This window comes from Gymnoscopelus microlampas (genome assembly GCF_963454915.1).
Source record: "Gymnoscopelus microlampas genome assembly, chromosome: 20".
Taxonomy (NCBI): Eukaryota; Metazoa; Chordata; class Actinopteri; order Myctophiformes; family Myctophidae; genus Gymnoscopelus; species Gymnoscopelus microlampas.
The window spans coordinates 309,699-323,390 of NC_139957.1; the positions used below are offsets into that span (position 1 = coordinate 309,699).

Consider the following 13,692-nt stretch of genomic DNA (forward strand, 5'->3'; position numbering starts at 1 on the left):
TCATCAAGGACACTTTCCACCCGAGCCACGGTTTGTTCAAGCCGCTGCGACACCCACGGCCAGGCAAGCGATGGAGGAGCATCGGTAGCAGCACCACTAGACTCTGGAACAGCTTTTATCCAGCAGTAATTAGGCTGTTGAATGAAAACTAAACTTGAGGACACTGTGTACTGAGCTCACTGAACTGTGTGTTTATATAGATATGATCTATATTTTAATTACAGACACATTTTCCCTTAACTTATTACTTACATTAAGCCACTCTCTTAAATGCACTTTACTGTACTTCTACCTATTCTATCTTTTAACTGCATTAATGGGCTTGTACAATTAATAATTTCACCCATATTACCTGTAATGTGATGTGACAATAAAGTTTGATTCTGATTCTGATTCTGATGTGCCTTTTAGGGGATGTGGTAGGATATATGTAGGATTGTAGAATGTACTGTATGTTTTCTCTGTATTGTACTGTACTTTCTGTCTTCTTTTAAAATGCTGACCCTGGGAGCTGAGCTCCAATGTCCTATGCACTTGTGCAAATTGCAAATAAAGTTTATTGTATAATTTGTTTTACTTTATACCTGAGTATTTGTATTTTTTGGATACTTGTGACTTTCACTCCGCTACATTTCAAACAATTGTTTGGGGGTTTCTTTTGGTTTCTTTTTGCTCTTTTTATTACTATTACTAATGTTTGTATTACTATTATAAATGCTGATACAAGGTCTGAGGAGAATTTGTTTAAAAAAAAAAAAAAACTTTCCCACACTGTCAGACTTGGTATGTGGACTTCACGTCTGCTATACACATTTAAGATTTTTCAAGGATCACCATACCGGTAATTCTGAGACTGTACAACTGGTTCCATTTGTACTCTCTCGGACTTACAGACCTGTAAGTGTCCAATTTGGAACCCCCTCAAGTAAACCAGAGATTCCCTGGACCTCACTTTGAGAGCCACTACAATCATATGTATGCAATACTGTATATGTATGCTTGTATTTGCGTTTATAACACTTGTTTTTAAAGAAGGCCAACATTATATCGATTTTAAAAAATAATATGGGAATCGTTAAAGGGAACCGTTAAGGAATCGCACTGTTAAGTGGGAATATTTAAGGAACCGGAATCGTTCAAATCTTAAAGGTTAACTTGTGACCTTTTAACCGTAGCCTGATCTACATTTACTTGTGCAGGGGAAAAAACTGCACGTGGACCTTTCAAGCACTGCTTTATTCTTTCACAGTGGGTGAACTTAAGTTTTCACAATACATTCTAGACAACATTTAGAGAGAACAACATTGTACACAGAACAACACACACAATATGGCTTTGAGTTGATACAGTACACAGCATTGCATTGGTAGTTTGTCCAGTATGACACAGCAACAGTGGTGGAAAGTACCTAAGTACATTGACTCAAGTACTGTACTTAACTACAATTTCAGGGTAATGTTTTACCTGACTTTGAGTATGTTTTTTATTTCTATTCCACATTCCAGATGCAAAATGTTACTTTTTACTCCACCACAATTATTTGACAGCTTAAGTTATGCAGTTTGCATTAAGCCTATTTTTATTTTAAGCCTTATATTTTATACTTAGGTTATTCAAAAGGGATGACATGCTGTGAGCTTACAGGTCAACATTTTTGTTCAGTACTAGATACAAAGTAACTTTGGCACTTAAAGTTTATTTAAGTAAAATTGTGCATACCGGCCTACTTGTAACAGAGTATTTCTACATTGTGGCATTGTTACTTTTACTTAAGTAAAGATGTAAGTACTTCTTCCACCACTGCCAGTATGGCACACCAATCAACATAGACATGATACATAGACAACGTGGCTGCCATATTGGTACAGGCAAATAGGCTCTATGCACAGCAGCCATATTGGAAAGAAATTGGGCCTCTTCTTACTTCCTTCACAGGTATTACCAATGATGCTAATGAAGGCTCTGTTCCATTCTGGTCAGGGTGCTGATATCGTGCATGTTGGCTCACTAGAAACACTCCATTTTGGTTCCAAAATGGCCCCGTATGGTGGGTGTGTAACTCTGAGAGTGTACAAATGGAACCAAATGGTCCATTTGGTTCCATTTGTACACTCTCAGAGTTATGGAAAATAAGACAACCACTATGCCACACTAAATGGAACAGAGCCTTAATTAGTATCATTGCTAACACCTGTGAAGGAAGTAAGGAAGGGGCCCAATTCATTCCCAATATGGCTGCTGTACATAGAGCCTATTACCATAACTCCACTGCAAGCACTATGCCTGAGTTGTACTGTATGTCTGGAGACTAAAACATTGTCTCTGTTTTATTACGATTACTGTTGCTACTGTAAGATAGGCCTACTTTCATATGAAAACCCACCCTTTTTAATTAAACTAAGTATCCTGTATCATAACATAACTACATTTGTAACAAACCAAACCGCTTGAAAATCGGGTGAGAATAGGCTCTATGCACAGCAGCCATATTATCCCTTCCTTCACAAGTGTTACCAATGATACTAATGAAGGCTGTTCCATTTAGTGTAGCACAGTGGTTTCCACGACCCCCATAACTCTGAGAGTGTACAAATGGAACCAAATGGACCCTTACGGGTCCATTTGGTTCCATTTGTACACTCTCAGAGTTACACACCTGTAAGGGGCCATTTGGAAGGCCATGAGGGTCCCTGGACCCCAACTGTAGACCCACTGGTGTAACAGAGTGTTTCCAGTGGGCCAACATGCACAATATCAGCACCCTGTCACTCTGTTTGACCAGAATGGAACAGAGCCTTCATTAGTATCATTGGTAACACCTGTGAATGTCTTCATAATATGGCTGCTGTGAATAGAGCCTATTCAGCGAGTTGATGATTTTAATTAATGAGAGACCTCCTGCTTCAATGGACATACGTGCATTATGACTTAAGATGATTGTAATAGTGTAGAGACCTCCTGCTTCAATAGACATACGTGCATTATGAGTTATAATGGTTTTAATAGACATACAGGTACACACATTGCGAGGCGTGGCTTGTCCCTGCCATTATGGCGGCTGAACACCAACCAACAGTCTTGCTCAAACACAACCTCGAGGAAAAACAAAAATGTAAAGCATATTTTGAAGTCAACTGCTATACACAGTAAAAGTGCTGATTTGACTCTTGAGAATGTGCAATTGGACCCTTATGGGTCCATTTGGTTAGATTTGTACATTCTCTGAGTTACAAACATGAAGACTGATGATTTTACTGCGTACTTGAAATAATGAAAGCATTTCAATTTGTGAGATGTAGTGAGTAAACCTGTGTAACACTGTAAAAAATTGTGGGTCATAATAATACTTCAAGTCAATGGCAAGGCCTCAGATTTTTACTTTCTAAACAAACCATAAATGGCAGAAATGAAAATACCAAATTAGAATAACAAGTGGTACACTGTCAAATCGACGTTATTCATTGATCCATGACATTTACTCTCACAGTTCAATTAACACCCATGTAAAGGCTCTTTATCCATAAAGTAATAGGTGACAATGTTTATTTTTTTCTTTTAGAACGCAGACCTGACACCACACTGTAAAATCCTCAGTTAAAGTTAAGCCGGCACTATGTAATGTTGGGTATCACTGGCTACTTTTGATACAAATAACATGGCAGCCAACGTCTTTGCCTTCATTACCCAAGATTCTCTGCGTTCCTGCTCGGTCGCGCTAGTGACCTGAGACATTATGTTTGAGTATTTTGTCTGAATGGGCGTGGCTTTGCAGGAAATAGCAGCGAATGACACTCCACTTCACTGACAGTTCTGCTTTGTCTTCGTTGTATGTGACTTCTGCCTTTCGGTAGAAAGGGGCGGTCCCCTTCCTGAATTAAGCCAATCGCAAGAAAGTAGGGTGGAAGTAAGAAAGTAAGTTGTGGAAGGGTGTTTGTTATTGCTTACAAATTGTATATAGTTTGCTATAGTTTTCAAAAAGTTACATAGTGCCGCTTTAACCACTTCTATGTGTGCACTCTCAGACAACCGTAAGGGTCAGTTTAGATTAATTTGTACACACTTGGGAGTAAAAAAAAAAATCATCTGTACAACCTTACCCCACCTTTCTCTCCCTTTGAATGAGTTGGAATATAAGATAATATAATATTATATATAAGCTCATTATGTAGCGTGGCTTATTTCCTTTTGGATATTTCAATGCCTAAATGAAACGAGTTCCACAATGTCTTTCTATAAAAGCACAGACGATTAAACTAAAGTTATAGTCCACTAATAGATAGTGTCTAATCGATTATTGTCTCTGTCGGGTTAAAACCATGTCCAAAACTGTTACTTTTCAGGATTCAAATTCAAAAACAGCAAAAGCAGTCAATCTACAAGCTCAAAATATTTTGCGCCGCATTTCTAGCTTGCAGATATGTTACTTTTGATGCTTTTGTGTGATGCTGTAGTATGATCAAGCTAGGCATTAATTTACAAAAAAAACACAAAATAATATGGAGATAGAAGGTTTCTGCCCGACAGCAACGATATTCATAATTATTGGAATGCTACTTAGCAATAAATATTGGAACTTTTGCGAAACTATAAGAATTAGATTTGTTGCTCATCATTACAATCCAAATTGAACCTTAACACATTTCTAGAATAGAATAGTAGAAGTGCCCACTCCTTGGGGTGTTTTTGTGTCACTGTATATATATGCACATACGGGAAATTCGTCCTCTGCATTTATAAAAAACTTGTAGCAACTAGGAGCAGCCATTCTACGGTGCTCTGGGAGCAATTAGGGGTTAAGAGTCTTGCTCAGGGACACACATCGACACATTGCTGGCCTGGCATCGTACCTGGGACGAGCCAAACAAATAACAGAAAATAGCAGATCTACAAGCACACAGCACGCCATATCATGACGGGTTGGGAGCTTGTAGATCGGCTATTTTCACGATTTTATTTTATTTTTCAAATAGTAATAAAAAAACATACAAGTTTTCCCCCGGACAGAGAGGATTTGACAGTTCCTTTGGTTTATGTGAAACCTTACAGCTAATCTAGCTTTACTGTGGTTATTTCATGTTTGCTGTCTTATTGTCTGCAGGTTTCCAGCTAAAACTAGCGGCTGTAAATTTACATAATGTAAGCTACATTTGAAAGAGCATGAGAGTAATGTTCAGGTTGAGTCATATTAGATCTACTACATTAGTAATATCTGAATTGGAAGTATTTAAATTACTATGTACATGCAATACAATAAATATAATCAAATTTAGTAGATATTCATTTTATTTAAAGCTGTCAGTTATCATTTGGGCTTTATTTTGTCCAACATAGCGAACTATATGAATCAGATCTTTATAACGTTGTCATCATGTCACCATTAGGGATGAGACGATATGATAATTTCACATCACAATTATTGTGGCCAACATAATTGACATTAACAATATTATCGCGTTATGCTTAAAACTCTTAAAAGGCCACTTTTGTTAACCACTTGCATCCACGCATCCACATCCTTCGAGGAACAAGTGACCGGGGGTCGCGATGACTTTATTTTTTTTCTCGTGGAGGCACAGTGAAACCCTCCGTGTTTATTTATGTATTTAATCTGACAGTGAACGAGTTAAAAGCCATTTACTGCCAAAGAGTTCTGGTCTATTATTTGTCATGTTCGACAAAACTAATTGAAACGCCAGACTGGAAATTGTACCTAATTGTCTTTTAATCCTGTACCATACAGTAGCAGACACAAAAGCAAAAGCATTTTGTTTAATAAAGCAACAAAACATTATTTCATCTACTGTCTTGAGTTTATTGCTACGGTGATATTGATACAGGCTATTTACAGCTGCCGTTTGGTCGAGCTAATTTGTGGGATTTGTCATTCTGTCCCTAAGGGTATGCAACTCAAGGGGCGCTGATTTGGCTGAAGCTGACTTGGCAACGCTCGGCAGCTCGCTCGGCGGTGTCTCTCGTGGCTCAAGTCCGCTTCAGACTGTCGTTTTAAAAGTTTTTCTTTTTATTTCATTTGTTTCCCCATTGTGATACCGTTAAAGAGGAACTTAATTGTTAGTTCCATTAATAGGCTCTATTCACAGCAGCCATATTATGAAGACATTCACAGGTGTTACCAATGATACTAATGAAGGCTCTGTTCCATTTAGTCTAGCACAGTGGTCTCCACGACCCCCATAACTCTGAGAGTGTACAAATGGAACCAAATGGACCCTCACGGGTCCATTTGGTTCCATTTGTACTCTCTCAGAGTTACACACCTGTAAGGGGCCATTTGGAAGACCATGAGGGTCCCTGGACCCCAACTGTAGACCCACTGGTGTAACAGAGTGTTTCCAGTGAGCCAACATGCACAATATTAGCACCCTGACTCTGTTTGACCAGAATGGAACAGAGACTTCATTAGTATCATTGGTAACACCTGTGAATGTCTTCATAATATGGCTGCTGTGAATAGAGCCTATCCAAGCTGGAACACAAATAAACATAATCTCAAAATGCATGCAGGCTACCCGGCAAACACTTTCAAGATTTGGGAGTGGGGCCCGATCTACAAAAAGGTTGAGAACCACTGCTAGTACACAGCTTGAGATTGAGAATGTGTTGAAAGGTGTTTTAGGGTTAGCTCGGTGCTTTGGCCAGACGTATGGACAGCATCTAATTCAAACATGCCACAGAAGTATTGTACAAAAACAAATTCAAGTCATACACCAGTTGCATCGTGGAGGGTTTAGTTTGTGTCAGAATTCATCCAGAACCAAAGGCAAGGCCCCAATTTGGCAGTAGTGGAGAGTAACAAAGTACTATTTTGCTCAAGTACTGTACTTAAGTACAATTGTAGGTACTTTTACTTTACTTGATTAATTCAAATTTTCAATACTCTATCCTTAGTACAAAATGTTTTTTACTCCACTACTTATTTTACAAATTTAGTTGCAAGTTTTTTTGTTTTTGTTTTTTACAAGAAATACATTAACCGATTAAGCCCTATTTCATACTTTGACTTTTCAAACATAGCCGATCTACAAGTTCAGAACGAGTTACAATTTGACACGTTGTGAGCTTGTAAATCAGCTATTTTCGAACCATTTTGACAAATTTTGAAAACCTTTGAAAAACAAATATGAAAAGGGACATTCTGCATATGAGTACTTTTACATTTGGTTGTATATTTGGATGGCAATAATTGTATTCAAATAATCTTTCACACAGGCCTTTTACATTTAACAGAGTGGTATTCTAATATTTTTTTTTCTTTTTCACAAAAAAAAACATCTTCCACCACTGCATTTTAGATAAACTTTCCAATGTGTTTGAATGCCACTAATAGACAACATTGAGTACAAAATGTGGCTGCAGCAAAAGACCAGCCCTATTTGCTTCATCAGAATAAACTGCTTCCCAGAGGTTAGAGATCCTGATCATGCAAGAGCTAATGAGCAAAGACGCCACTAGCTAGAGCTAGAAAAATACAGTTCAAAGATTCAGTAGAAAGGGTACTACATTTCCCACAATTCCACCTGCTACAAGTGCAAGTGCAACGCACTTTTTTGTATCGTTATCAGCTGTACCGATATTATTAGCAAGGCGAGCGAGAGTAAACAAAACATCTGGAAAAGCTGTTTCCCCCTTCCTGGTTTGATGGCGATACCTGTAGTTTTTTTTATAGATAAAGATATATTATATCGAGTAAACCATAGCTTTAGTTTTTATAGATACAGATAGCTTTAGTTTGTTATAGATACAGATATCCCATAGCTTTAGTTTTTAAAGATACAGATAACCAATAGCTTTAGTATGTATTACTATTATTTTTTATAGATACAGATATCCTATCCAATAAACCAGGTTGAACAGGCCAAAGGCGGTGGGGAAGAAGACTCGCGAGTAGGTGTCGATCTTGGAGACGTGGACGTGCATGCGGTTCTTTCGCCAGGCACCTGAGCGACAGTCGTCGAAGCAGCAGAAGAAGCTGGCGCAGTCCTTGCCGTCCAGGCAGTCGTAGTAGTCTTCGTCTTCGTGATACGACGGAACCATGTTGTTCATGTGCAGCAGTGACGTTCCTGGGCGGATGTTCAGCATGCTGGGTGCCCTCTGCTGGACAACAAACAAATATATCAACAATCACAGTGGGTTTTTTTCAGTTTTTTTTTAGGTATGTTAATAGCCCAGTTAGACTCTTCACATACTAGAGTATGTCTGACATAAATGTCAGAGCTTAAATCGACAGGTAAATTTGAAATAAATGCATAAACATGTACTGTAGCTAAGATATAAGGTTATGGCTAGCAACCTCTAATTCAAGTGGCATTTTCTCCTCTTAAGAATTTTAACTTGACTTCAGTTCTATAAGCCAAACTATTCACTCAATCTTATTAACCAATACATCATTATTTTGCTATGACTCCTTGCTTTCATATGACATGAAAAAATGAAAACGAAAAAATGCTAGATGACTGTCTCCTAGTCAAATTTGGTCACATATATATTGCCGGGGTTGTGTCAACCGTGCGGGCGGAGTTAAGGGCGGAGTTACACTTCCTTGTTTTCCGAGGCAACACTTATGGAATACTTTCATTACTGTAAGCAAGGAAATACTTTGTTTTGTTGTTACTTTTGGGTCAATTTATTTATTAAGTAGCCGTGTAATAAGTGGGATAATGTACCCCGCGCCGGTCGTTGTTTATAAATAACACCCTTCAGGATGATTAAATACCTCGGCTATTGCCTCATCCTGTCAGAGATTATTTATCAACAACGACAGGGTATTATTGTTTCCGCCAGGCCGAAGGCATGGTGAGAGAGTATGTTTTACCCTCCGTCCGTCCGTCCGTCCGTCCGTCCGTCCTGTCCGTGTGTTACCACCAAATCTCCGGGACCGTTGGCCCGGTCGCTGTGAAACTGTGCACACACACTCCCTGGATGGCAATTCAGAACCTCTGCCTCAAATTTTTCACATGGGCCTGTTATAGCGCCACCAGGAGGCTGATTTGTGCAAAACCCATTTTTTCACATTACTCCTACAGTTTTTTACCAAACGTCATGCAAATCGGTACACAGTATCTCTATAGTCATGTGATCAACCCTGATCTGTCCGATTTCCCATATTCCATCCTCATTGGTTAAGGTTGCCATCCAAAGTTTGCAGGATTGGTCCGTTTTGAACAAACTGCCTCAAACCATGAACGCAGCTTGCGATTTCCGTGAAATTTCACACGCACATTCCCACTAGGCCGAGGAAGAAATGCCACCCTTTTCACATTGGCCTGTTATAACGCCACCAGCAGGTCTAATTTAGCAAAACACATGAATGCTGTGTCACAAATCATGTATGCTGTGTCTGATTGCCGTGAAAGACCTAAGAATAAATGGCACCATTTTCACATTGGCCTATTATAGCGCCACCAGGAGGCCAGAATAACGTACCTGATGACCTGGCGGAGACCTGTGCTCCACTTTTTCTAGTTATCCCTTGTTTAACCACCATTAACTGAGAAGTGTGAATTCTTCAGAAGCCGTTTTCTCTGATTTGGTTATTCTGGTTTAAGAAGCATAGAATGGGCTCTTCAAATATTTTCCAATCTCAATGAATGACACATCACTTGAAAGCGTACAATCTGTACTTTCATAATCTGTAAAAAGCTGAAAAATGACCGTGGGCCCCTTGTGTCTCAGACCGTTGTATTCCGTCACAAAGGAAGTCAGCCGGGGGACGGGGGGTTCACCTGTGCATTGTTGCTGTTGGTCTTGGATTTCTTGGTCTGTCTGTTGCTGGTGAAGTAGTGCAGGGTTCCATACTCCATGAGAGCAGCGAAGGTGAAGATGAAGCAGACAGACACAAACAGATCCATGGCCGTCACATAAGACACCTTGGGCAGAGACTTCCTGGAGATGGTGCTGAGTGTCGTCATGGTCAGCACTGTGGTAATGCCTGCACAGTGGTTCACAAAGTATGTACTCAAGTAAACACTCATGTATTCAAAAGTACATTTTATTTTTAAGGTACACTAGTGATGCACGGGCCGACCCGTAACCCGTAGGTTGAACCGCGGGGCGGGCGGACGAGTTATAGATTGCGACGCAATTATCGTGGGTCAACCCATTGAAGAAAAAAAACACACCTTCTTTCTCTCGCGCACACGCGAAAATTAAAAACGTAAAATACAATAAAAAATGTATAAAATAAATGAAAAAAGTGATAAAAAAACAGCCCCTCACTTATTGGGAGGGCAGTATGAGTCATCAGAACCAAGTACGGGTGTTTTTGATGAATCTGACATGGTTAAAATGGAGTTTGAAGTTACAAGGGGTTTGTATAGGAAGAAGGTGTGTCTGATAAAATTAATATTAAATATCTAAATACTGAATCAAGCAACTTAAAAACTGTCTGGGGGGCTCTACAGAGTAGGCGAGAAAATGACAAATGTCTTTTTTAAAGTGAAATATCCCACTATATTTTAATGCCAATACTTTTCTATTGTACTCTTTTTACTTTTCTTATTGATTATTATTTACTTACTTATTTAAACATTTCTACATTGTGGTATTGCTACTTGTACGTCAAGGAGTAGTTCACCCAAAACATGACTTATTTTCTATCCATTACACACTCCATGAAGCCTTGAATTCATGGATATTTTTTTGTTTTTGTCGAATTCCTAAGCCAAAATTTGATGACGAGTCATCGGTCAATAGGAGACTCAGTATACCGGAGACTCCGGCGGTAGTAGCATGACCATAGACATATAAAGGTAGACACCTCCGGTTCTGAGGCGTCTGTACCTCGGGTGCGAACCAGTTTCCACCCTCCCTCGGGAAGTTTCCGCGTTCGTCACAGAAGGGGACATTTGGTAGGCCAATCAGAGGCCTACCAAAGGTGATACAAGGTATTGCGATACAGGTCGCTCCAATGAACTGCAGAGGCCAATGAGGTATCTAGGTTTCTATATCTATGAGCATGAACCCATGAATTCAAGGCTTCATGGGGTGTGTAATTGATAGAAAATAAGTCATTTTTAGGGTGAACTACTCCTTTAAAGGATGACTTGCCCCATTTTCAGCCTATCTTCATAATTGGTCCTCACTAATGCTCATGATAAAATGGTACAATTTGTTTCCACTCACTGGCCCTCATTTATCAACGCAGCGTATAAACCGGCGTATATTTTTCCATATATTCGGCCGTACACCAATGTCGAAGTCACATTTATCAACGCATCCTACACAGCTGATCCGACTCATCAACCCTCACAGTATTTGAACCCTGGTTTCTATTCACTCCAGATCATTGCACAACCACCCATGGTAGTAGTTTGACTCTTGCCAGTTTTATTGAATTAACAGTTACTAGTCTGTTAATTCAAGTTCTCCCTAGAACTTGGTCAACTCCTTGTGTTACCTCGTATTCCTAGTGTTGTGCTCCTGTGTTACCTCAGAACCCAACCCTGTTCCACTGCCTGCTTGCCTGACTGCCTGCCTGCCTGCCTGCTCACTTCCACGCCACCAACCCCTACTTCCACCATGTTTGTGAATACATAACCTTTAACTTGCTCCCTGTGTTTGGCTCTGCTTTTGGTTTCACCAGTTTGCAAACCGTGACACTTTATATTTTTTCCTCCTTTTTAAAAAATGCAAGAACAATGGTTTCTAATATAGCCTGCTAACTTTCCAGGAATAGAAAGCCTGCAGTTTATATTAGCTTGGATTCCCCATCGATGATGTCACTAGTAGGCGGGTTCCTGAACTGTCCACAGCTCTCCTCTGAGATACAGAGTGAGTAGACACAAAATGGTACCATATTATCATGAGCATCAGTGACCAATTATATGAAGATAGTTTGAAGATGGCTGAAGTTGTCCTTTAAGTAAAATGATCAGAATAGAGCAGCAGTGGTTATTATAACTGTGGTTCTTAAGTTTTTTTGGCTCAGGTAAACCCTGTAAATAACTTTTTCATCCACCTGAATTACATTGTTACTTTATAGCACCTTACATTTATGTCATATTACAGTACGTACATATGTAAATGTCTCCCTCTAAGATACAGTATGTCACAAGAAAAACTTGAGAGAATATCTGTTTCCATTAGTACAGGCTGAAAATAACTTCATGCTTGACTTTTAATCACTTGAACCCCAGCATCCCTATTCTTGGGGGGAAAAAAGAACGCACCAGTACAGTGCAATTCTGTTTTTACTACATATAGAGGTCGTTAAACTGAAGTGATGTTAATAAATTCAAAATGTTATCAAAGTTGCGTCACACGGCATGCACCCTAGGGTGGCGCGTCACCACACTTTGAGAAACCCTGTATTAGAACTCAGACCCAGGGATGTGCGGGCAGGAACAGCATCTTTGTTGATCCAGAAGGAGACCCAGCTCAGCACCACGATCATACTGCAGGGGATATACGTCTGGATGGTGAAGTAACCCATCCTCCTGCTCAGGTCAAAGAAGATGGTCAAGATGACGTATTCGCCTGATGAAGAGAGAACATAAAGACGTTCCAGTGTGAGCCAAAGTGACAGTGAGACTTGTCACCTTATTGGCTGGGTGTGCTACTTCATTACACTAGATTTTCAGGCCGCTACGCAGCCTTCAAACCTAGTCCTATGTTGCGCTGATAAGAGCAATGGTCACCGAAATATGGCCATTTGAAGTGTTAAACACTGCTATAACACTGCTGCCAAGCACTTGCAGCACCCAGGTGCACTGTCATACCTGTGCAACCTTAAGTTCGGGAGGTAGGGGCACTTCCGAGTTGCACCATTGAACTTCACAGCCCTCAGAGAGTGTGAAGGTGAAGTTTCAAGGCAACCCGACAAATCGGAAGTAGGAAGGAAAACCCGGAAGTGGTAATGTTTGATCAAATTGGAATTATGTGGGACCACCCACCAACTTTGGAGCCTGTAGCATGCTGGGAACTGGAGTTATGGCTGTTCAAACCGAATGGGAAAGCAGAGGGGGCGGGGCTTCAGAACTCACAGCCCGTCCCGTAAGTCCACCTACCAATTTTTAAGCATTTAGCATACCAGGAAGTGGAGTTATGGCTGTTTAAACCCCAGTCAATAGGAACACAGAGGGGGCATTAGCAGTCCATCTCATGCTGCTGATGTCCCGTCCCTATTGGGCGTCTAAGAGCACCCACCAAGTTTGGGGCCTTTAGCATGCTGGGAACTGGAGTTATAGCTGTTAAAAGCCCAGCCAATAGGAACACAGAGGGGGTGGGCTTAAGCAATTACAGCCTTTCCTTATTGCCGTCTAAGAGCACCTACCAATTTTGGGGCGTTTAGCATGCTAGCTCTTTGACTGCCATGGACGCGTAAAATTCTGCCACGGCTTTCCTTGCCAACGACGAGTTTGGACAAGTTTTTGTTATCAGTGGTTTTCCACTAGATGGCGCAGTTACCTTACCTGGGACCCCCTTCTGTAAATTTCGACTGGTCCCTAAGTGGGCACCGTCTGACAGCAGATCTCGCGAACGACCTATGTTTACTGGTGCTAGATCTATGTTTATCAGTGCTACATCTTGCGAGAGTGTGTTGCTGGGACAGGGAAAGGCAGTATGTCTGTCAGTATGTTCAGAAGACTTTGTGGCTTGTGACGATAGGCTCTATTCACAGCAGCCATATTGTGAAGACATTCACAGGTGTTACCAATGATATTAATGGAGGCTCTG

At 40.4% G+C, this 13,692-nt stretch overlaps 1 protein-coding gene across 1 annotated transcript in view; it reads right to left on the reverse strand.

Annotated features, from left to right (window-relative positions):
• Positions 1–7,830: 7,830 nt before the first annotated feature.
• The window catches only part of gabrg1 (gamma-aminobutyric acid type A receptor subunit gamma1), a gene marked incomplete at both ends in the record, with an annotated part of 29,759 nt that continues 23,897 nt past the window's right edge, over positions 7,831–13,692 (reverse strand). The window contains 3 exons of the mRNA XM_084045948.1: positions 7,831–8,112; positions 9,741–9,946; positions 12,340–12,492. Of these exons, the coding sequence (XP_083902074.1) occupies positions 7,831–8,112; positions 9,741–9,946; positions 12,340–12,492 (641 nt within the window). The remainder of the gene's footprint in view (positions 8,113–9,740; positions 9,947–12,339; positions 12,493–13,692) is intronic.